Source organism: Saccopteryx bilineata, chromosome 12 (genome assembly GCF_036850765.1).
Source record: "Saccopteryx bilineata isolate mSacBil1 chromosome 12, mSacBil1_pri_phased_curated, whole genome shotgun sequence".
In the NCBI taxonomy this organism is placed as follows: domain Eukaryota; kingdom Metazoa; phylum Chordata; class Mammalia; order Chiroptera; family Emballonuridae; genus Saccopteryx; species Saccopteryx bilineata.
The window spans coordinates 51,997,305-52,020,758 of record NC_089501.1 but is presented as its reverse complement, the minus strand read 5'-3'; the positions used below and the strand labels follow the sequence as shown (position 1 = coordinate 52,020,758).

At 55.1% G+C, this 23,454-nt stretch overlaps 1 protein-coding gene across 1 annotated transcript in view; it reads right to left on the bottom strand.

Annotated features, from left to right (window-relative positions):
- Positions 1-23,454, bottom strand: part of IGF2R (insulin like growth factor 2 receptor) — a 109,115-nt gene that overhangs the window by 21,192 nt on the left and 64,469 nt on the right. Inside the window, 18 exon segments of the mRNA XM_066248472.1 lie at positions 120-293; positions 295-339; positions 579-606; positions 608-833; positions 1,164-1,283; positions 3,798-3,924; positions 5,410-5,600; positions 6,599-6,735; positions 9,827-9,924; positions 10,207-10,337; positions 11,075-11,290; positions 11,891-11,978; positions 12,613-12,788; positions 12,880-13,023; positions 13,627-13,797; positions 16,858-17,056; positions 18,923-19,024; positions 21,346-21,447. Coding sequence (XP_066104569.1) covers positions 120-293; positions 295-339; positions 579-606; positions 608-833; positions 1,164-1,283; positions 3,798-3,924; positions 5,410-5,600; positions 6,599-6,735; positions 9,827-9,924; positions 10,207-10,337; positions 11,075-11,290; positions 11,891-11,978; positions 12,613-12,788; positions 12,880-13,023; positions 13,627-13,797; positions 16,858-17,056; positions 18,923-19,024; positions 21,346-21,447 — 2,475 coding nt within the window.

The window sequence follows — 23,454 nt, the reverse complement described above, 5'->3', positions numbered from 1 at the left end:
GCTGCTCCCCGCCTGCTGCCCGAGCGGCTCTCCGGGGAAACCCAGAAGCGCAGCAGGCAGGTGCACTGTGAGAAAGCCTGCAAAAACACCGTCTCCACCCTTGCACTTCCCACACTTACAATGGGGGTCCCGTCCACGGGCACCTTGCACACAGCGGCCCCTGCGGGACATGCCACCCCGTGCATGGGGTTCAGCGGCTGGCAGATGTTGATGTAGAAGTCCGGGTTGGTATCAGAGGCATCCTCCTCGCTCTCATCGTATGCTTCGTAACCCCCGGTGCGGTGGATGAGGGGGCGACAGGTCAATGATGGAGCTGCCGTTCCTCACGGAGCATTCCGTCTGTCAAAAGAGGGGGGCAGAGCTCGCTGGGGTCCACAGTAAAACTCTCTTCACCACAGAGTCACCCCCAAGAAGTTTAAAAGCTCAACAACAACAACAAAGCACAAATGGTGAATTCATGTCCCCAAATGCTTGTTCACGTAACCTGGCGCTGGGTATCCCCCGCGGGGAAACTGGTGGTGTCACTGGTGCACGTCCACGCTGGCCTCAGAGGCCATATGTGCCCACCACACACTCACCACCTGCTCGCAGGCCAGCGGCGTGTCAAGAAAAGAAGAGTGTGCACGTCTGCTTGTCGAGGGAGATGAGCATGGGTCTGTTGGTGGGCCCGGCCTTGGGCCTGCACACGAAACTGATCACACTCTTGTACCTCAGGCCATTTTTGGAAGGACACATGGACCCTTCCTCATACACCAGCTGCAAGACCTGGTCCACGTATGCGAGCCTCTTGGTGGCACGGCCCACGCTGATCCTGGTCTGCCCGAAGCAGGCCCCTGCACCGGGGGAAGGGCGAGGAGAGACACACAGGCATGGGTTCCAATAGCAGTTTTTCTGGTGACGGCTTTCTGCCAACCCAGACTTTCAGGTGCACAGCCAGCACTTGTCACGCTGTGTCCAATATGTTTTAACAAATGTTACACATCTAGTATTACACCGTACGGCTGCGTTATCCCCCCCCCCCCCCGTGAGTGGCCCGCTGCAGGAGTGGACGCTGCGTGACCTTGGCGTCTCCTCAGTTCTCTGGCCGGGGGGGATGCGAAGGCTGGGGACCCCAGACACTTCAGGGACAAGAGACAGATGCAGGCCGGGGTCACAGCACTCACCCACGCCAGGGGAGCAGTTTTCATTTTCCCCGCAGATACTGATGAAGACGAGCCCCTTCTCACTGTAAGCGGCTGTATGTCCAACTCTACCACCCAGAGAGTTCAGATCAAACAGGTGCCCTGCAAGGGAACAGGACGCTGTGACTCTGGGAGCCTGAGACCGGGGAGCCCGTCACCAGTGCATGGGTCACGTGGCCGTCCAGATCTCTGACTTCTCACCAGGAAACCCCGCCCCTCTCATTGTGATGGCCCCAGAAGTGCTCCTGACTGAAGAGGCCACCAGTCCTCAGAGTCGTTAAACGGCTCCTCTTCCCCAGGAAACAGCGCCTCCCAGCACCCCCTCCCTTTGGAGTTGAGCCACAGCAGCCACTGGAATTCCAGTGGGACACCTGGGGCTCGGACAGGCTCATTGGCACCATGGCCACAGCCAGTGAAGAGCCACCGGCACCTTCCAGGTGCCCAGCCAGACTCAGGGCATGTGTCCTTGTCCCAGGTGTACTGTGACAGGTAACATGGACGCTGACTGTAACCAGCTCTGTAAGCCTAGAGCTGATGTGACAGCATCCGCAGACACGGGAGTCGGGAGCATGGCTGTCAGGGAGACAGCCAGTCTTGCCTGCAAGGGCAGCCACGAGAACAGGGCTGGCAGAGCCCAGAGCAGAGGCTGAGCACACACAGGCCAGACACTGCTCCCCCGCGCAGGGCTGCACAGGGACCCTCACTGTGAGGGGGTGACTGTTCCTCACTGTGGGGGGGGTTCACTGTTCCTCACTGTGGGGGTGACTGTGCTCCTCACTGTGGGGGATGACTGTGCTCCTCACTGTGGGGGATGACTGTGCTCCTCACTGTGGGGGATGACTGTGCTCCTCACTGTGGGGGTGACTGTTCCTCACTGTGGGGGTGACTGTGCTCCTCACTGTGTGGGGGTGACTGTTCCTCACTGTGGGGGGTGACTGTTCCTCACTGTGGGGGGTGACTGTTCCTCACTGTGGGGGAGGTAGCTGTGCTCGTCAATGTGGAGGTGACTGTTCCTCACTGTGGGGGGTGACTGTGTTCCTCACTGTGGGGGTGACTGTTCTCCTCACTGTGGGGGTGACTGTTCTCCTCACTGTGGGGGGTGACTGTTCCTCACTGTGGGGGTGACTATGCTCCTCACTGTGGGGGGTGACTGTTCCTCACTGTGGGGGTGGCTGTGCTCCTCACTGTGGGGTGGCTGTGGCTCCTCACTGTGGGGGGTGGCTGTGCTCCTCACTGTGGGGATGGCTGTGCTCCTCACTGTGGGGGTGACTGTTCCTCACTGTGGGGGGTGACTGTTCTCCTCACTGTGGGGGTGACTGTTCTCCTCACTGTGGGGGGTGACTATGCTCCTCACTGTGGGGGGTGACTGTTCCTCACTGTGGGGGTGACTATGCTCCTCACTGTGGGGGGTGACTGTTCCTCACTGTGGGGGTGGCTGTGCTCCTCACTGTGGGGGTGGCTGTGCTCCTCACTGTGGGGGGTGGCTGTGCTCCTCACTGTGGGGATGGCTGTGCTCCTCACTGTGGGGGTGACTGTTCCTCACTGTGGGGGTGACTGTTCTCCTCACTGTGGGGGTGACTGTTCTCCTCACTGTGGGGGGTGACTATGCTCCTCACTGTGGGGGGTGACTGTTCCTCACTGTGGGGGTGGCTGTGCTCCTCACTGTGGGGGTGGCTGTGCTCCTCACTGTGGGGGGTGACTGTGCTCCTCACTGTGGGGGGTGACTGTGCTCCTCACTGTGGGGGTGACTGTGCTCCTCACTGTGGGGATGGCTGTGCTCCTCACTGTGGGGGTGACTGTGCTCCTCACTGTGGGGGGTGACTGTTCCTCACTGTGGGGGTGACTGCTCCTCACTGTGGGGGGGGTGGCTGTGCTCCTCACTGTGGGGGGGGGGTGGCTGTGCTCCTCACTGTGGGGGGGGGTGGCTGTGCTCCTCACTGTGGGGGGGGGTGGCTGTGCTCCTCACTGTGGGGGTGGCTGTGCTCCTCACTGTGGGGGTGACTGTTCCTCACTGTGGGGGGTGACTGTTCCTCACTGTGGGGGTGACTGTGCTCCTCACTGTGGGGGATGACTGTGCTCCTCACTGTGGGGGATGACTGTGCTCCTCACTGTGGGGGTGACTGTTCCTCACTGTGGGGGTGACTGTGCTCCTCACTGTGTGGGGGTGACTGTTCCTCACTGTGGGGGGTGACTGTTCCTCACTGTGGGGGGGTGACTGTTCCTCACTGTGGGGGAGGTAGCTGTGCTCGTCAATGTGGAGGTGACTGTTCCTCACTGTGGGGGGTGACTGTGTTCCTCACTGTGGGGGTGACTGTTCCTCACTGTGGGGGGTGACTGTTCCTCACTGTGGGGGGTGACTGTTCCTCACTGTGGGGGGTGACTGTTCCTCACTGTGGGGGAGGTAGCTGTGCTCGTCAATGTGGAGGTGACTGTTCCTCACTGTGGGGGGTGACTGTGTTCCTCACTGTGGGGGTGACTGTTCCTCACTGTGGGGGGTGACTGTTCCTCACTGTGGGGGAGGTAGCTGTGCTCGTCAATGTGGAGGTGACTGTATTCCTCACTGTGGCAGGGGTGACTGTTCCTTGCCGTGCGGTTGTAGGGAGGGCTGTGTCTCACCTGTGGCGGGGTTGGTGACCTGGCAGTCACCATGCACGTTGGCCCGCAGGGGACAGGCGGCCACACTGGGCCAGGTGAAGGTGTACTCGCAGTCCTCCACAGCGCTGATGAACATGGGTCTGGAGTTCTAGAGCAGAGGACAGGACAGGGGGCCGCTGACAAGACACACGTCTGATGTTTACCATCATGTAACGTGCACGAGACGGGGCCTGTGTGCTCCACACCACCCGCACCCAGCTCCTGCCCAGATGTCCAGGGAACAAGGCAGAATTAGGACAGCGAGGGTCGGTACTTCCTCCCGAGATCCACTGGGGCTTCCTTCACACACACAGGGTGAGTGGGACACACCCAGAGCCAGAACTTGACCTGAAGGGGGAGACCAGGACGGTCTCTCTGGCTCTAGGGCACAGGACACAGGACACAGGACAGGGGCTGGGGACAAAGTGGACAAAGAGGCCCAGAGGGCTACCGGGGGCTACAAATGAGCGGATAAGTGATAGCGTTCTGAGAACCAGGTGAACTGAAATCATGACCAAGACAGAAGACCCGCCGTTCATTCTAGGAATCCAGCCACCGTACTGGCTGTGACATGCCGGCCTGTCTCCACACTCTCGTCCCAGCTGTCCTCAGATACACTCCGTGACCACATCACCGCAGGCCACGCCGGCCCGGCACTCACCCACCCGCCGCCCCTCCCAATCCACCCCTTTTCCCTCCACAGCTCGACGGCTCTGTCTCCCTCTGCCCCGGCCTCTCGTTGTCACAGAGCTGAGGGTCCATGCAGACCCAGCAACCCCACGCCTAGGCTGAGCGCCCGCACTGTCTGCCCAAGAGGAGCCTCAGCCACAACTCCACCCTGAGGACTGGCCCAGCCTGATCACCCCTCGTCCCTGCTCCGCCCACCTCGGCCGGCCAAGCACAGCTGGACAGAGTGGGTGCTCAGCCCTACACGGAGCGGCTGCCCAGCCAGACCTCATTCTCAGACTGGGTACGAGCCTGCTCTTCCACAAACCACGTGCCTTGCCCTTAACCTCCCACGCAGAGACTGGTGAGCAGTCCTGAGATGCTGTTACTGTAGCCCACCGCTGCCGAGCTGCCCAGAGCCCCCATCCAGGGACAGGGTCCCCTTCCCATGCGTCACGGTGCACCAGCCGTGCCCCAAACACGATGCCTAACACCTCTCCTCTCTGACCCCCAACATGACTGGGCACGACCAGGGTGAACAGCTGAGCGTGGTAACGAACCGAGGTGACCGACTGGGTGAGAAGCAGGAGAGCTGTGTACGGCCCAGGCCCCTCGAGCCTCCCGCTCTCCCACACAGCCCCCGGAAGACCCAGGGCGTGGTGTCCAGTATCGATGTTCTCTACAGCCTTGGGGGACCTGAATCACATTTCACAAAGAACCAGTGAGTTCTGAAACCAGACTGCCAGGCCAGGCGTATCAGGAGCTGGGGAATAACGGAGCTCCAGGACCACAGGGCCAGCCCGGCCTGCCCTCTCCCAGCACTGAGAAGCCGAGTCACTGAGCTTGTCAGCCTGCGTCCCAAGGGGAGGGCCCCTCAGGTCCCACTGTCCTCAACACTGCCGCCCCAGGGCCAGGCTCCGTCACTTACTATTTGGTCCTCGCTGCAGGTGAATCGGATGGTGGTCGACTTCTTCCGAATCCCATCTGGACACAAGTCGCCATCGACGTACTTCAGGACAATCATGCCATCTTTCAACTGAGGACCATCCCTCACCCTGCCAAGGTTCACGGCCTTGGCACCGATCAGCATGCAGGCGGCCGCTTCCTGAGGACACGTCGCTGCGACAGGGGACACAAGCCAGTCAACTCGTCATCATTCTCTAGTCTAGAAGTGAACATCCCTTGGCAAGTGACATCAGACACGCTGCACAGGTCATTCTAACAGTCGCTCTGCAATCAACCATTTCTGTTACATAAGTCACACGCAGTGACACGAGTTCTCTCTTGTTCAAAGGCTGTGTGACCAGAACGGGCTGGGACAGGCATGGGGTGTGGAGAGAGTCCAAGGTGTAACAACCAGAAGCACCTCTGAGCTTCAAAACCAACGAGACTGAAATGCCCAGGTGGACCCAAGGGGACACTGAATGTCCTGCATGCGTGTGTTATCTTTAATCAAGAAGGCACCAAGAGCTCTGCCACCTTTGCAGTCCCCAAAATGATTGTGCCATCTGTCCTGGATAAAGAAGTAGTTCTACTCTATAAATTAAATCACGGTGTTACCAGTCGGCCCGGCACAGAGCAACGGGGAGGGTCTGTGGCCTCAAACCACACGGAGGAGGAAAACCACTTTTTATAGGTGAAACACCGAGCCCTGTGGAGTGGACCCACACGGGGGGGGGATATAAAACTCTGAGAAATCAGGACCAGTCTGCAGGACTCAAGAGGCTGTAGATGGCACCGTGGTCACTGCAGACAGCTCCCAGTCCCACGTGCAAGTGACCGGGGTCCTCACTATCAGCACGAAGGTCTGGGTGAGCTGGTTCCTACGTCGTACAGAGACCCCTCACCCACGTCCTTCTCCACGTGGGCAGCAGGCACACCCCGTCTCTGTTCCACATCCCCTTCCTTCCTGTCCCGCTGAGAACACCCCGCCAACACGGTTATTTCGACCCTCCTCCCCTCCTCACGTTCAGAGACACAACCCTGTTCCCAGGGGAACCCTGGGCACCAAATCACCCCGGGACACGCCGGAGACGGGCCAAACCTCATGCCCTCGAAGAAGCCCGTGCCTACTCACTGCCCCCTGCACTGACCACAAGTCACTCAAGGCCACTCACCCAGACCGGAATGTGGAGACAGAGATTTGCAGACGTTGATGAGGTAGTGCTCGGTGGCCCCGGTGCTCGTCACCGCTTCCCAGTTGTCACTGTACCGTGACAGGGGCGAGAGGTCGAAGTTGTTGCCCGCCTCGTCTCTGCAGGGAAGAAAGCACCACAGTCAGGCTCAGGGGCATCCGAGTCTGGAGCACGCCATCCGTAAAGGCTTGGGGTGCGGTGCCGTCTGGCCCCCCAACACCCTGGGAATCGCATCTTCCCTCCCCAGGGACAGAACCGGAGATGCGGCCACCCCCACCAAGAGCCAGAATCAGCAACAACCCAACTTCCGGAACCGTCAAGACGTAGTTCAAAGGAATAGATGAACAAGTCTCCAAACAGCAAGCCTGGAACGGGAGTGGCCGCCACGCCCAGGTCACTGAGAAGATGGGTTAAGTAGCTCAGACACCGCGAGCACCCCCAGCACCGCCACTCTCATGTGCAGGCCGCCTGCTGTCAAACCTGAGGCCACCGACGGCCAGTTCAGTTAAAATGGGCTGGTGTTGACCCCCCTGCTCAGGCTAATTAATGGTTTACTCACTGCACAGACCCCAAGTGAAGATGGTTGCAGAGAGCCAGCACTCTATGTACCAGGCGTAGTGTCAACAGTGAGGAAGACCAGCACTCGGTCCTCAGGGAGTGACAGGTCCAGGGAAGACAGAGGAACAATCGTGGACACCACTTCCTTAGATCCGAGCATCTCAAAGGAGAAGGAAGTGCACTCATCTGTTCAACACACTACAAGGTACTAAGCTGAGGGGATCGTGAACAAAACAAATTAAAAATCACCTATCTTATGAAGGTTGCTGAAATTACAGTGGAAGAGAAAGACTGTAAACAGGAAACATTTTTAAGTGTACGAGTATCAGACAGCAGTTAGAGCTATGAATAAATCAGAGAAGACAGGTAAGGGAGGGGGATATAAAGTTGGGTGAGGGGAGCTGTGAAGTGGTCAGAGCAGGCAGGCCTCAATGAGGTGACCTCTGAATACACTCAGAAAGACAAGGAACAGCCAGGCTTCAGGGGCCCAGTAAAGAACAGCACCGGCTGAGGCACGAGCACAGGGCCTGTGGCATGCTGAGCCTCGAACATCCAAAGAAAAGCAATGAGCCTCGTGCGGCCAGAGCGGAGCAACTGTGAGGGAGTGAAGCAGCCGTCAGAGAACAGAGGTCAGCCAGCGAGGTCAGAGATAACACACAGTAATACCGTGTGGGTTTCTCAGCTCATATTAAGAACTTCAGCCTATATATCGTTCCACACAAGACAGGAGAACCACGGCACTGAAGGGTTTCAGCAGAAGAGTGGCCTAATGGGAAGTACATTTTTCAAGGACCATTCCAGTCACTGCCCTGGACAAGTCCCCTGTGTGGCGGCAGAAGAAGCAGGGAGACAACTCGGAGGTGACCGCAGAGATGCAGGTACAAGACGAAGGCAGCCTGAGCCAGGGCGGGGCACTGTTTCCAGACAGAGAACTCGAGCTAACTGGACGGCGATGGACCAAACATGGGACGTGAGAAAGGAGCCTCAGACAGAGCTGGCAAGAACCGATACGTAATCGGCAGGCGATGCCGACGTGTGCAGAATCAGAACCTCAAGAACCTCAGGTCACAGAGTATCTGACACCAACATGTTTAAAACCGTTAAAACCCTACAAGAAGGAGCTGAAACTATAATAAAAGAATATGACACTGGGGTGGGTTGGGGAAAGAAATCACAAACTAGAATGGGTATCAAACAGAACTCCTACAATGAAAAAAGCCACAAAAATTTTTTTAAGAGGCAACTAACAGAACAGCATATTGAAACCAGCTCAGGAGAGAATCAACAAACTGGAAAACAGGTCTACGGAAATAGACTACAGTAGGCAAAACCAATGGAAAGAGATATCAAAAGACACATGGACAGAGTGAAAAGGCGTGAGATACGATTAACAGAAGTTCTGAAGGAAAAGAACAGAACAGGTTCAGAGCCAACATTCCAGGACACGGCAGCTGCAAATTTTCCGAACTCAGGAACAGAGAAGCATCTTGGTATCTGGAAAGCACCCACTTCCAAGCACCGTACGTAATAATGAATCCACACCTAGACAAATCATGCTGAGGCTGCAGCACACACACAAGAAAAATAAGTACAGAAACGACAGCTGATCTACAAAGGAATGGAAACAGCTGATAGAGGCAGACTCTCTGAACAGCAGCAGCTGCCCGGGAGGGTGACGGATTGCTTCAAAGAGCTGACTGAAAACACCCATAGAACAATTAATCTAGGAGTGTGTACTCGGCTAGGATTAGGGTTTGGATAAAGTTAAGCTTTTTCAAAGAAAGACCAAGAAGTCTGCAGACTCCCTTAAAACGACTAAGCAATGTTTCCCAATGCAAGCGTGGTCTGCATCCCAGGACCAGGCAGCCATGATGAAAGGAGCCAGAACAGGAAGCAGGCGCCGACAGGCTGTGCCCGCCACTGCCTGATGGGGCTGATTCACTGACTCAGGCACCGGTGCACACGCGGGCGCACGCCGTACCCCAGTGAGACCAGTACAGACAGCCTGAGGCTTTGGAACAACTTACAGAACAAGGGAAAGGGGATCTTTTGACCTAACAGCCTACTTTCTCCCAAAGGAGCAGTCGGAGTGACACAGGACACTGCCATTTCTCAGCAGGAACAATCAGACCATGTGGTATTGCCAGCATAAGCGATTATTTACACAATATTGGAGATGCTATTTATTAGTTTTAATTCTTCAGAATACCTGGGACTACAGCGGGTGAACTGTTAGTGTTACCACACATGACATGAACGGTCTGAACCCTGACAGAGGAAAGCAGGGAGGGCCTTCTTCACTGCTGTGCCCCAGACAAGCGGTGGCCGAGGGGAGGAGAGCAGAGGCCAGGTCGTGTCCTGGTCACTCTACCTCGCTCACACCTGTGAACCGTGCATGCCTTTCTGCTTTGACTGTGATGGACATCCCATGTACCTTAACACAAAATTACCACAGACTCAGTTGTAAAGAATTTTGGAGGGGGGGGGGGTTAACATAATCCAGCCCCTCATTCTACTGCTAAGAAACTCAGACATAGAAAAATCACCTGGCCCATCTCACCCCACACCCCCAGACCACTAGCCATGAAAGCAAAACCCGATCAAGCTGTCAACTGTCCAAAAAAGGCATTAACAACACAGGCACAGACTTACTTGAAGGAACACTCTGTCAGGTCAAAAGGTGGGCAGGCATACTGCGTCCGCCACTCGAACAGGTAGGAGCAATCTGAGGTCTCCCTGAGGAATAACGGCTGGGAAGGTGGACAGGGACACACAGACACAAGACGGGAAACTGCCGTTAATGTCCCTGCTGAATTGTAAGGACAGGGGTAGTAACGAATGAACAGGTTCACTGAAATTTACATACACCGATCAAGGCTTTGACACATTCTCTGCAAGGAGTGCATTTAAACTACATTCAGTGGGACGTGTGACAACAGACAGCAGATTCGTTTTATAAAGACAAGACTGCGAGGGGGAGGCGGTGGCCCTCCCGCCACCACGGACACTCCCTGCGGGCCGCTTGCGCTCACCCTCTGGGTGCTGTGGTCGCAGTAGAAGATGATGGCGGTCGAGCGCTGGTACACCTTATGGCATGTGTCCCCCCCGGTGAAGTTCATTTTTAACAGCCCGTTCTCGTAGGTCAGCTTCTGAGTGAGGAGACCTGTTCAAGGAGCAGCTGATTAAACGAAGGCCCATCCGGGGGGTCCCCAGGCAGCCACGTGCATCATGACAAGTGCACTCAGTGTCGTGCACCCTGAATAACAGACAACCAAGTTCTCCCGGCCAACGGGCCCTGTGTCCCCTGCTCCATCACGTTGCAGCAGGACGAGTACAACCAGGCTTCTCGCGACCAGGGTTGCGACATGACAAACCAACCACGAGACAGATGACAAACACTCCTCAGCCTCATGGGCAGAGACATGTCATTCCCTCTGTGTGGCCCCGAAGGGGGCTGCCCACAGAGGACAGCAGCTACTTCTCTTTTTAAACGTCCTCCAGCTTATGGCCACTTTCCCCGCTGCTGAGACGGCATGATGACCCAACAGCCTGCCCTGCAAGTCTGAGAGCCAAGCTCTTTAGTCAGTGGGTCCCTGGGACTCCATTCTAGAAAGTATGACCTCAGAACAGCCATTACAGGCTAGCTTAGGGGTCCCCATGTTGCAATAAAGACAAGAACTGAGAGGTGAGAATCCAAAACTGGCTGAAACCGTCACATTTGTTGAGCGCACATTCTGGTTCAGGAAACCCACAAGTGGACACGTGTGGACGCGATGTTCCCTGGGGACAATGACAGAGCGGCCCTTCCCCCTCCTCGAGAGAGAGGCTCTCCTGTGTGGCGCCTTCCACACCTGGCCCCGGTGTTCCGCTGCTACAAGGACAGGAGAGAGCCCATGGTACCTGCCACTTTGTGGAAGCCCAGGGGCCCTCGCTTCTCCTGGCACGAAGAGATCATCCGGGAGCCATCACCAAGGGGGCAGGCACCGGAGGCCAGCCTGCCGCAGACCCGGAAGTAATAGGTGTACTCCCCAGCGTTCACGACGGTGTCGTTCAGGGACAGCGGCTTCAGGTCGAACAAGTGGCCGTGCCTTGGGTCTCTCACCTCGCAGTTGTCCCCTGCAAGGACACGTGGGCGCAGGGCCACCGCGATTACACACATGGTTGTCCTTGCGGGCACAATGCTGCAATAATGTTTAATCAAACCAGGACCACCTTCACATAGGCATCATACATATTTTCACCTTATCTTACTTTGTTTCTACATGTACATATCTACGTACACACAACACAAACTGCCTGGCAAACAGCTTTCTAGAATGAACATGGTGAAGATCCACATAATCACACCAAACAAGACCCCCACTAATGTGCTCCAGTGTGGGGGGCCAGTGACCCGTCAACCCAGGCACATGGGACAAACACCCCTGGTAAAGTGGGCGATGCAGAGGAGTGAAGCAACCCCAGGACACGAAATTACCTGCTCATCTCTAATCACCACGCAGCACACCTGAAACTAACACAGTATCATATGTCATCTGTCACTGAAAAAACCTCCCTAGGTAACAGTCAAAAGAAAAGACAAAACAAAAGAAAGTATCCGTCCACTAGCAAGTGTTTCATTGAATATGGACCACCATAATAGGGCTTCCCACCCATGGCGCTGTTCAGAGCACCTGGTCCGTCGGACGCTCACACCGGCCGTGAGTGGGGCCTCACCTTCTGAGCGGACGACGGGGCAGGCTTCCACCGTCCGCCAGACAAACACGTACTCGCAGTCATCCAGAAGCTGAAATGTTGGCGAGCCCTAGAATGGAAACCAACAGCTCACTTCCTTTTAATTACTTAAAAAAAAAAAAAGGCAAATGATATAACAATTAACGTTCAACTTTTAATCTCCTTGAGAAATACGTATAGCACTCATTAACCAAGTAAAACCTGGTGGAAAAGCCCTGGCCAGCTGGCTCAGTGGTAGAATGTCGGCCAATGTGTGGAAGTCCCGGGTTCGATTCCCAGCCAGGGCACACAGGAGAAGAGCCATCTGCTTCTCCACCCTTCCCCCTCTCCTTTCCCTCTCTCTCTTCCCCTCCCGCAGCCCAGGCTCCATTGGAGCAAACTTGGCCCTGGCACTGAGGATGACTCCATGGCCTCTGCCTCAGGCACTAGAATGACTGCAGTTGTAACAGAGCAACGCCCCAGATGGGCAGAGCATCAACCCCTGGTGGGCATGCCGAGTGGATCCTGGTCAGGCGCATGCGGGACTCTGTCTCTCTCCTTCCCCGCTTCTCACTTCGTAAGAAAAAAAATAAAATCTAGCTGAAAATAACACAGTCCAGTCAAACCCTACAGTGGCCTAGACACCACAATGAAATCACAGGCAAGTTTTAAATTCGATAGGAGACCCAGTGATCAGAGGCCACGAGGAATGGAGCCGCACGCACCGACGTGTGAGAACACTCCAGCGTGATCCTGGTGGAGTAGCGCTGGCTCCCACACTTGTCACCGTTGACGTAGACGATGCTCAGGGACCCGTTCTCTGCGGCCTGAGGACTGATCTGCACCACGCCCAGGTTCCAGCTGTTCTCTTCCGACACCAAGCAGGACCCCACTGCATTGCCTGGAAGAGCCAGAGACACGTTTTGGGGTGGGGGACGAAGGGGGGGGCGAGGGAAGGCCGAGAGAAGGCGGGTCACGTGCTCTGAACTCACCGTGGCATCCGGGAATGTATGGGAGGGGAGTGCACACACTCAGGTAGAAAGTTCTCCTCTGCCCTTCGGCTGAAGTGTCCACAGCAACCCAAGGCTTCCTGACTTTGCTTAAGCCACTCAGATCATACTCGTTCCCGGCGAGGTCTGAAACAGAGAAACACACTGAGTACCAGCCTTTCCCGGTAGCTCTGGAATATGTATGGCCTGTCAACCCCAACCGGGCACTCGTAATGGAGAAAAACGGAGGACCGAGGGGAGCCCAGGGGTGTTTCCTACTGAAACTCACACCCACCCTGACCTGCAAAGCTGCGGTTCATGATGAAGCACCCTTGACACGGAGGCGGGGACCCACCCACAGACATGAGGGGTGCTGGGGACACTGTTTAGCATCTTGGGGTGCGCCTGATGCAGCTTTATCCTCACTTATTGTTCCTCAAGAAGCTCTGATAGTGAGTGTATTTGGTTTCTTTCCTCAAGTTCTTTTCTTTCTTTCTAAGAAGCTTCTAACCCCAAAATATAGCTTAACACTTTAATTATCCCAATGTTTCTTCAAGAAAAACATTCCAAATCCAGACATCATTCAAAAAAAATGTAACACAAATGACATGTTGCCAGTGTATTAAAACACACCACACACACACACTCATGTGCACATGCACTCCCACATATACACAATCACACACATGCTCACTCATGCGCACACACACTTCTGAGCGGCCTCTCAGCATCTGGTTCTCCAGGCCTTACCCGTGACCTGGCAATCCACCGGAGAAGGTACACAGGCCAACCCTGTTTCAAACTCAAAGTAAGTGTGTCGGATCCCATGGGCAGAGTCAATGTCTTGGTGCAGGAATTTGGCGATTCCCGGGTAAACGTCATCGTTGCAAACAAAGCGGATGATAAAAGCATCACTGGACTCTGAGGAACAAGAAGGCAAGACCGTAAGAAACTATAGCAAATCACAGCGGGGCCCCAGGACAAAGCTTCTGCCGGGAACAAGCCTCCAGGCCGCTTCTGAAATGAGGCCGTCACAGCGCCCAGTCCGTCTCAGAGGCCTGCTCTGAACCAGAGTGACCAAGTCCATTGCTACAGTGACCTGCATCCAGATGGGCTGTCCTGGAACCAGGGCTTTGACGGTCCCAGACAGGGCAGGGCCAAAGTAGGCTTACCGCTGTAAGTACACAAAACAGAGTCTCTTCTTGTGTCGTCACTTCTTATTTTACTTTGCGTATGAACTGTAAACCTACTTTTGCCCAACCTAGATTCCAGAAAATGTACAAGTGCAACACGTGTTTATCAATACAATGTAACTCTCTCTCCTCTAGTGAATTAATCAACAATCTTTACAAAGTTCCCACAATGCCCAGGAGTGAAATCAATGGAGCTTCTGTCCCGACCAGTGGACCCATAATAAGTGAATTAAATGCACCCTATGACAGGCCAGGAGGCAAGAACTGAAATGAACGGAAAGCACAGACAGGCATAAAAAAACCCAAGGGTGCTGGGGATGGAATGTGACAATTCGAAAGGCAGTGGCCGGCCTCCCTGAGAAGGTGACCTCTGATCCACACTGGAAGGAGGAGAAGGGATGAACCACGCAGCCATCCTGAGGGAAAAGCATTGAGGATGGGGGAACAGAAAGGACCGAGCCTCAGGAGGGGAGGGTGGGCGAGAATGTGCCTCTATGGTGTCGGAACCAGGAGGTCAGAGGACTGAGCGAGGAGGGTGGTGGGTGACACCCCTCCTCCCCCGAGAGAAGCAGCATGTGTCCAGAAGCCACTGCAAGGGCACTGTCTTCTCCTCAGGGTGCCTGGGCTCTAAGACTGAAAATACCCTCTGGCTGCAGTGCTGAACAGACTAAATGGGGGCCGACATGGGGTGGCCAAGGACAAAAGCAGGACCACCTGCAAGAGGGCTCCTGCAGCCGGGGCGACCACGCAGTGCGCCAGGCTGGAGGCTGCCCTGAGTGAAGGACCCGTTAACACATCAATACCCATGATACTCTGGCAGGTGGATGACAATGTCATCACGTCTAGTTAACATGGGAGAAAACAGAAGCCCAGAGAGGTTAAGGAACAAGCCTCAGGTAACACAGCTGAAAGGGCAGATTTACACCATATTAATGAGCCCAACCCCCTGGCATGCTGGGGCCTGGAATCAAAGCTACAGAAAGCACGTTAGCAGCGTGGCCACACGACCACAGTACTACCCTGTAGGAGACAGACGGTTGAGTCAGAGCAGGAGAAGGAGCTCATATGTAAGTGCCTAACCCAGTTATTTTTAAAAGTGCTCTGAAACTGGATAGAAAATAGATTATAAGAAAATTCATATATAAATAAAGCGTGTGGGTTCTGGGGTATCGAGGTGAGCAAGAATTGAAGAACGTTCCATCTCTGAGGGAAAGGGTTACCACCTCCCTGCTCTCCCACAGAGTTCGCCCTCAGCCAGCTAAAATTTCTCCCTGGAACTTCCACCTCTGGTCCCACTCCTCCCCAACAAATGACACAGGACAAGCCTCATTCCTTTCTGAAGGACAGCCCTTCAAAGAGCTGACAAGCAGCCCCTGGACCCATGCTTTCGGACTTCGAAGTCAAAAAGCTTTCCCATACTTTAAACCACCCTTCACGGGAGTCACGAAATGACCCCTTTGCTCTCCATCCTAACAGTTCTCTTCCGGGTGCACCAAGTTTCCGGCATCTTCGAGCATGAGCCGTGACACCTCAGATTCACTGAGGACTGTGGACGGAGCCATCCCTCCGTCCCTTCCGGACGCTGACTTAACTGACAGCCTCCGTAATCCGACTGCCCCACCTGCGTCTCCGACTAAGCGGTGGGAGGAGCACAGGTTAAAAGCCAGACAGGCGTGGATCTGAACCTCAGCCCTGCTGCTTACTACCTGGGCAGCCCTGGGCAGACAACTGCACCTCATGAGCTCGGTTTCCTCACCCACAGAAGAGGAATGCACTAACTGGCAGAGCCAGGATTAGAACCAAAAGACCTGGCTCCTAGCCCTGGGCTCTGCCCACCCTGGGCCAGGGGCTCTGCCATGCAGGGCACGGGGCCTTTCCAGGCCTTCATCCTTTGTAAAGTGAGGAGGTGGTTAAAGCAGGAGGGCGTGAGGACTGGTGAGGGTTGAGAGGCACAGGGCTGGGCGAGAGCCAGCCAGCAGCGCGCACCCGGGGTCTCAATGCAGCGTAGCTGTGACTCCATCACCGCCGGCACCGTCCTGCCCAGCCTCCGACTGGGTCTGGTCATCTGTGATACCAAGTCCCTGCTGTACAGCACAGTTGCAGAATAGAGTAAAAATGTGAAAAAATTTAACACTATAAACGTCCCAGGTTTGATTCCCAGTCAGGGCACACAAGAGAGGCAACCATCAGCTTCTCCCTCCCTCCCTTCTCTCTCCCCCCTCCTGCAGCCATGGCTCAACTGGTTCGAGCACATCAGCCCCAGGTGCTGAGGATGGTTCCCTGCAGCCTCTGCCTCAGGTGCTAAAAAAATAGCTCAGTTGTGAGCATGGCCCCAGGTGGGGGCTGCCAGGTAGATCCTGTTGGGATGCATGAGGGAGTCTGTCTATCCTCCTCTCGTTGAAAGAAAAAAGTTTAACACTGTATGTAAAAGTATAATGAAGACTGAGTAAGGGAAGAGAAGGAAAAAAGGAAAGCTAGGAAAAAGCAAAAAAACTTTCATTCTCATTACCCATCTCTTCTTCAGTGCCTGAAAGGAACAGGACAAAAGGAGAGGGACAATGTCCCACATCGAGGGGACAACAGATGAAGGACACCTGGGAGAAGGGCGTGAACGGGCATCAGGGGTCCAGCGACCTCTCTAGTCATGGGATCACATCTGAGGGACCAGGGCGTATACACAAGGACTCTGAGACACTGCGGGGCACTTCCAGGACACTCAGAAAGGGTGACAGTCTGAGAACCGTCCGGACACAGGTCAGCTACACAAACACCGCAGCTCTGGGCTCACCTTTGTCTTCCTCAGAGTGAAGCCCTTCGTAGATCAGCGTCATGAAGCCCTCCGTGGACAGCTGGAGGGTTTTCTCAAGTCCGACCAGCCTCTCCGGTTTCAGATCGCTGAGATCTGCTGTCTCGGTCGCAGCCTCGCAGCCAGACGCTGGCTTTCCTTCCAAGGTCCCGCAGACCGCCATGGTGCCGCACACGTTAAACTGCGGGCCAGACGGTAAGAACCGGACACATTAGCTCAGGCTGCATAACTCCCCACAAACGGAGCCCCACAACCCACATCCTGCGGGGCTCAGCCGCTGTCCTCTCCTACACAAGTCTCCAACTCTCCGTGTCTGGGCAGTGAAGTCTGGAAGTTAGTGCAAAGCCAAAACCGACAGCCCTGATGGCAATGCCCATAAATTGCCACGGACGCTTGGTCCATGTTTCTTTACACATCCACGGCCGTCTGAATGCGTCAAGATACATTTCAGACAATACCGCACAACGTGTAGCAGAGAACATGTGTCAGCTGTAATTCCACAGGATGTCAAATTCTACTAGAGACAGTACACGACTAGAACCATGTTGATGAAACCTCAGTGTAATGAGATAGCCCTATGCCTCTCAGAGATGTTGATACCGCTCCAGTGAAGTTCGGTTACGGTCCCTGCAGCTACGAAACGATGTAAAATGTGCTCCTCCCTGGTCTGAAGACAGAAGGGTAAGAACTCTACCCGTTACGTGAGCACGGACAATGGACACAAAATCAACGACTACGCACTGAAAGTGTTTTTCTAAAACACCAAGGTCTCCTACTTAAGAAACTGCCAGTTATTGCAATGACAAGTAGTCAGGGTCCATCTTTTCTAGCATGTTCTGTAGAGATTCACTTTATCTAGAATGTTCTCCATGAGGTTCAACGAGTTTCTAATCTGCCTCTCACACTCTGACAGGCAGCTAAATACATTCTCACCTATTATACACTTGTTATAAACCACCTGCTACAAACCAAACCCTGGACTAGCAATTTGGGGTGCAGGGCAAGGAGCAAATACCCCAACTGCCTCTGAGTGACAGGTCTCACCAGGTGTTTTCCTGGGATGTGGGACAAGCCACGTGCTCACTTTTTCAGTGTGACATGTGCCTACCGAGTTCCCTTCTGCATCGAATTTTTATACAACATTCTCATGACTTCCTGTTCCCTATGTGGGTTTTGCTACAAGAATTTAAACAAACCAAAGTATATACAGATTTCTTAAAGCTTTCTCCCTCTCTTTCTAGCGGTGCTGAGTCTGTAAGACAACGGCATCTGTGGAGATGTCTCCCTGCTGCTCCACACACCCCGTCGGGACTGTCTACAAAGCGGAACCATCAGAGGCGCCCAGAACAGTGATGTTCAACCTTCCTCATCTCAGGCCACACAAACTGATGACTAAAAATTCTGCGGCACACCAAAAAATGTATTTTTTGCCCAGCTAACAAAAAACTAGAGGTAGAATTTTGATTCACTGACACAGGACGGCTACTACGGTGTGGACTATTGTCCTTTTTTTTTTTTGACAGTCTTAGGGAAAAGAAGTCAATGCCCCTGACTAAACAGTCAGGTACTGAATGTTTAAAAATTCTCGCAGCTCACTGACTGAAAATGTCTGCTCTAGAACACGGCCATCTGGCTCGCTGCCCTTTTACAGGGAACTGCAACTACCATTTCCTCTCGGCTAGTGGTTCTCAGTCCCCAGTGAGCACCAGAATCACGCACAGGGCATGTTAAATACAGCTGTTGGCCTGAACCCACAAGGCAACGCTAATGCGCCTGGACTGGGGACCACAGCTCTAGACACAGCGACTGATCAGGGACAATGTGTTTCCTGAAGAAGGACTCCCTCGTGTCTGCAGCATGGGGGTGACGGCTTCATCCCATGCCCTGAAGTCCGGAATCTCTCCTCTCCTTCTGGGTGAGAGCTGCCGTCCGTCCTAGGGTCCTGGGCACTTCCTAAGAACACCTGCCTCCCCTGCCACCAGCTGCAGGTGACTTTATGCACCCTGTCCTCGCTCTAAGGCAAACCGGAACTCATCATGTAACTTACCAGAAAAGTCTTCCCGATGCCAGACACCACGTAGCCCTGGGTACTGTTGAGCGGGTTAAGGTCGAACACATACCCACTGTTGGGGTCCCTTATAGAGCAGGCCTGCATGAACAAGGCAGGGGAGACACACTGAGACCAGGTCCTCGAGAGCCCGGCAGACAGAGCACCTGCCACGTGTGCCCACGTGACTCCCCAGACCCTGTGCTTCTCCACTGAGCTTCAACCTCGGTGAGAAAAGCTGCCCCAGCCTCGTTCCCAGCCCTGCAGATGTGCCCGGAGTCTGCCCCGGCCTCGTCCCCGGCCCTGCAGATGTGCCCGGAGTCTGCCCCGGCCTCATCCCTGGCCCTGCAGATGTGCCCCGAAGTCTGCCCCGGCCTCGTCCCCGGCCCTGCGGATGTTCCCCGAAGTCTGCCCCAGCCTCGTCCCCGGCCCTGCGGATGTTCCCCGAAGTCTGCCCCGGCCTCGTCCCCGGCCCTGTGGATGTTCCCTGAAGTCTGCCCCGGCCTCGTCCCCGGCCCTGTGGATGTTCCCTGAAGTCTGCCCCGGCCTCGGCCTCGTCCCCGGCCCTGCGGATGTGCCCCGAAGTCTGCCCCGGCCTCGGCCTCGTCCCCGGCCCTGCGGATGTGCCCCGAAGTCTGCCCCGGCCTCGTCCCCGGCCCTGCGGATGTGCCCCGAAGTCTGCCCCGGCCTCGTCCCCGGCCCTGCGGATGTGCCCCGAAGTCTGCCCCGGCCTCGTCCCCGGCCCTGCGGATGTGCCCCGAAGTCTGCCCCGGCCTCGTCCCCGGCCCTGCGGATGTGCCCTGAAGTCTGCCCCGGCCTCGTCCCCGGCCCTGCGGATGTGCCCCGAAGTCTGCCCCGGCACGGGGCGCAGGTGGGAAGCCTCTCTGAAAGCTCTCAAGGCTGCTAAGCTTACCTGAGTAAGACTACTGTGGACCTCTACGGGGAAAGTTAGGAATAATGAGGCGCAAACATGGTTCTTAAAATCATCTTAAGAAAGTTGATGTAGGAGTTCTGTTTTGTCTCAGTGCGCAGTTAGAGACAGCCATGTCTTTTTCTGCCCGTCCACTATACGCAGGGAAGGGCAGCGGCCACACCCCAGACAGCACTGATCAAGGATGGGGGCAGCATCCTCCTTCGCTGCCCTCCCCAGGAACCCACCCTGTGCTGGGGGCGTCATTCAGGTGAGCCTAGGCTCTGCAGTCACGCTCCCAGCAAAATTCAAAGAAAGCAGAGATGGAACTATGTCTCATTATAGAAAAACAGCCAGAACTAGAGACACAGGAGCTGCAAACAGGGCTCACTGGGAGCAAGTGCCAAAGCCAAAGAGGGGACAAGCCCAGACCACGGGGTTCATGGCCAAGGCAGAGGAGATGGTAGGAGAGCAGCTGGAACGGAATCATCGTGAACACCTGCAGTACTACAATGAAACAGGTGGGCTGTCTCCTATAGATACTATCCCAGTGCAACAGGTGGGCTGTCTCCTATAGATACTATCCCAGTGCAACAGGTGGGCTGTCTCCTATCAATAACATCACAGTGAGGGGAGCTGTATCCTACAGATAACATGACAGTGAGGGGGGCTGTATCCTATAGATAACATCACAGTGAAGGGGGCTGTATCCTACAGATAACATGACAGTGAGGGGGGCTGTATCCTACAGATAACATGACAGTGAGGGGGGCTGTATCCTACAGATAACATGACAGTGAGGGGGGCTGTATCCTACAGGTGACTGACAGGCACTGAAATGGTTTAGGTGCTGGGACGAGATGACTCAGACCTCCGCACTGCCGTGCCCACGCCTCGTCAAAGGGACAGTGGGATGAAGAAAAAGAAGAGCCCTGGCCAGTTGGCTCAGCGGTAGAGCGTCGGCCTGGCGTGCGGGGGACCCGGGTTCGATTCCCAGCCAGGGCACATAGGAGAAGCGCCCATTTGCTTCTCCACCCCCCACCCCCCTTCCTCTCTGTCTCTCTCTTCCCCTCCTGCAGCCAAGGCTCCATTGGAGCAAAGATGGCCCGGGTGCTGGGGATGGCTCCTTGGCCTCTGCCCCAGGCGCTAGAGTGGCTCTGGTCGCGGCAGAGCGACGCCCCAGAGGGGCAGAGCATCGCCCCCTGGTGGGCAGAGCGTCGCCCCTGGTGGGCGTGCCGGGTGGATCCCGGTCGGGCGCATGCGGGAGTCTGTCTGACTGTCTCTCCCCGTTTCCAGCTTCAGATTAAAAAAAAAAAAAAAAGAAGAAATCAGGGAGAAAACCTGGATCTGGGAGTGGGGGAGGGAAGGAATGAAGGGTGTTTCCAGATGCCCACTGTCAACGCGGAGGAAATGGTGGCGCAGGTCACAGGTGTGGAGAGGGCAGGAGCGGAGCCAGGCACTGGAATGGGGATGTCGGGCAGCCCAGTCAGGGGCCCCAGGATGGCACACATACCTCATCTGTGTGTGTTGTGATCTGGATCGGACAGGCAGCCTCTGTATTCCACAGAAAAGTGACCACGCACTCCCAGACGAGAGAAAATATCGGGTGGGTATTCTGAAAGGTCAATCCAGAGTAACAGTCAATCTAAGAAAACGGAAGTCAATCTAACCAAAAGAATTCCAGGCCACTATATAAAAATGGCCAAAACCTCCTGACACTTGATTATGTGTCAATCGACTGGCTAGGTGCCTAATGGGCATTACCTAAGTATAATTTTACATCCTCATTACTCCTGTTGTGGAGATACTATCTCTAAGGCTTGGATGCTAAGATATTGACATGAGGTCATGCCAGCTCTAAGGAGTGGAACTGGGATCCAAACCCAAGCTCGGGTTCACGTTCCGGATTCTGGAAAACGCTCCCAACAGGAGCACAGAGCACAGTCGGCCAGGACAAAAGACGACAGGCTGTACAATTTCATCTCTGGAAGCTCAGAAACAGACAAAGCTGGACCACAGTGTTAGAGGTCAGGACAGGGGTTGAGACGTGACCAGAAGGGGACATTCAGGGGCTCCTGGGTGCCACCAGCGTCCTGTTTCCAGATGTGGGGGATCTGGTGACACAGGTGTTCCGATTTGTGAAAATGCACCCAGCTATTACCAGTCCCTTACACTCTGTGCACTCCCCTGGGAGCGTGCCAGTGAAACGCTCCCAAGGGTTTGACACACTGCCACAGGTGAGGACCGCCCAGTTGCTGGTGGCGGCGGCTCCACCAGGCGATGCAGACAGTTTTATTACATTTCTCAACTCAGCCACACTATGAGCCCTTGAACCAGGCTCCGTGATTACCTGGCACAGCACACAGAGGAGAAACTGAGGCACAGAGAGGCCAGGACAGCTGCACAGGCTCGCAGGTGGAGGAAGAGACAGTCCCCTCACCCCAAGCCTCCCGACCTGGGAGCCCCCCACACTCTCGGCCTCAGCATCTCCAACAGTGAAAGGAAAACACGCCCGCCCCGTCTTGGCCTCACACGCGGTGGTGGAAATCAACTGAGCCTTCACCGTGACAATTCTGTGACCTGCACAACACTGTGGACATGACCTTCTTGGCTGAGTATTTCCTGGGCCTGTGCTACATACAGGGTCGTGGATGAGATACACGGTGACAGTGTGAAACTGCTCTGAAAACCTAAAACCACCGTCCAAACCAGGTGTCACCAGAGACTACGGATCCAAAAGAACTTGCTGAACTGCCCAGTATCACCATGACGAGAAACCAGACTGGGGGGGGCAAGGAAGTGGGCAAGGCTCCAGGCGGGGACACGCAGACATGCCCAGGATGTCCCGAGGACCCGGCTGGGCGACCAGGACTCCTTTCTGAGACAAGGGAGGAAAACGGGAAACCAGAGCTCAGGCTAACAGAGGCGGGAACGTTCCTCTGGGCGGGGGAGCCCTTCCCTGCACAGCCCGGGCCGCGCTCAGCCAGCGGGTCGGGCCGCTCCTTATCAGAGAGACCTTAGACTCTAAAGAAAATGACCTCTTGAACAGAGAGGGGCTGGGGTCTGCGGGACCACTGGAATGCAAGCGACAAAGCCCGCCGGACAACTGAGAGGAGGGGACACGTTCCGCAACCTCATTTCAGTGGAGCGAGAACTGGAGCACAGCCTTAGAGAGTGAGTGGGCTTTGAAATAATTTATTCAATAATCAACACACACTCCGACATCCCCACTGTGCGTTTTCCTAATGGCTTGGCAATTAGTTGAAAACCACGTGACCCAGGTATAAATGTAAAATTCCAGGTAAAGAAAAGCAATTCGGTTTGAGTTGACCAAGTTATGGAACTAGATACCGGTGATGGGTGCTCAGCACTGCGGAGATACCGAGTGCCACTGAGCTGAACACCTAAGCAACGGTTTAAATGGTAAACTTGGGTATATATTTTTTGGTATATTTTTTAAAGCAGTCGGAACAGTGCAGACCGGCCTGGAAGAACTTACGCCTGGAGACTTCCTCCCGCTCTGCCTTTCCTAAGGAACCCGGCGCCAAAGGGTCGCCATCACCTTCCTACTTCCCGGCCCTACTTTCTTACTCTCTTTTGCCAACACATTACACGTACGCCC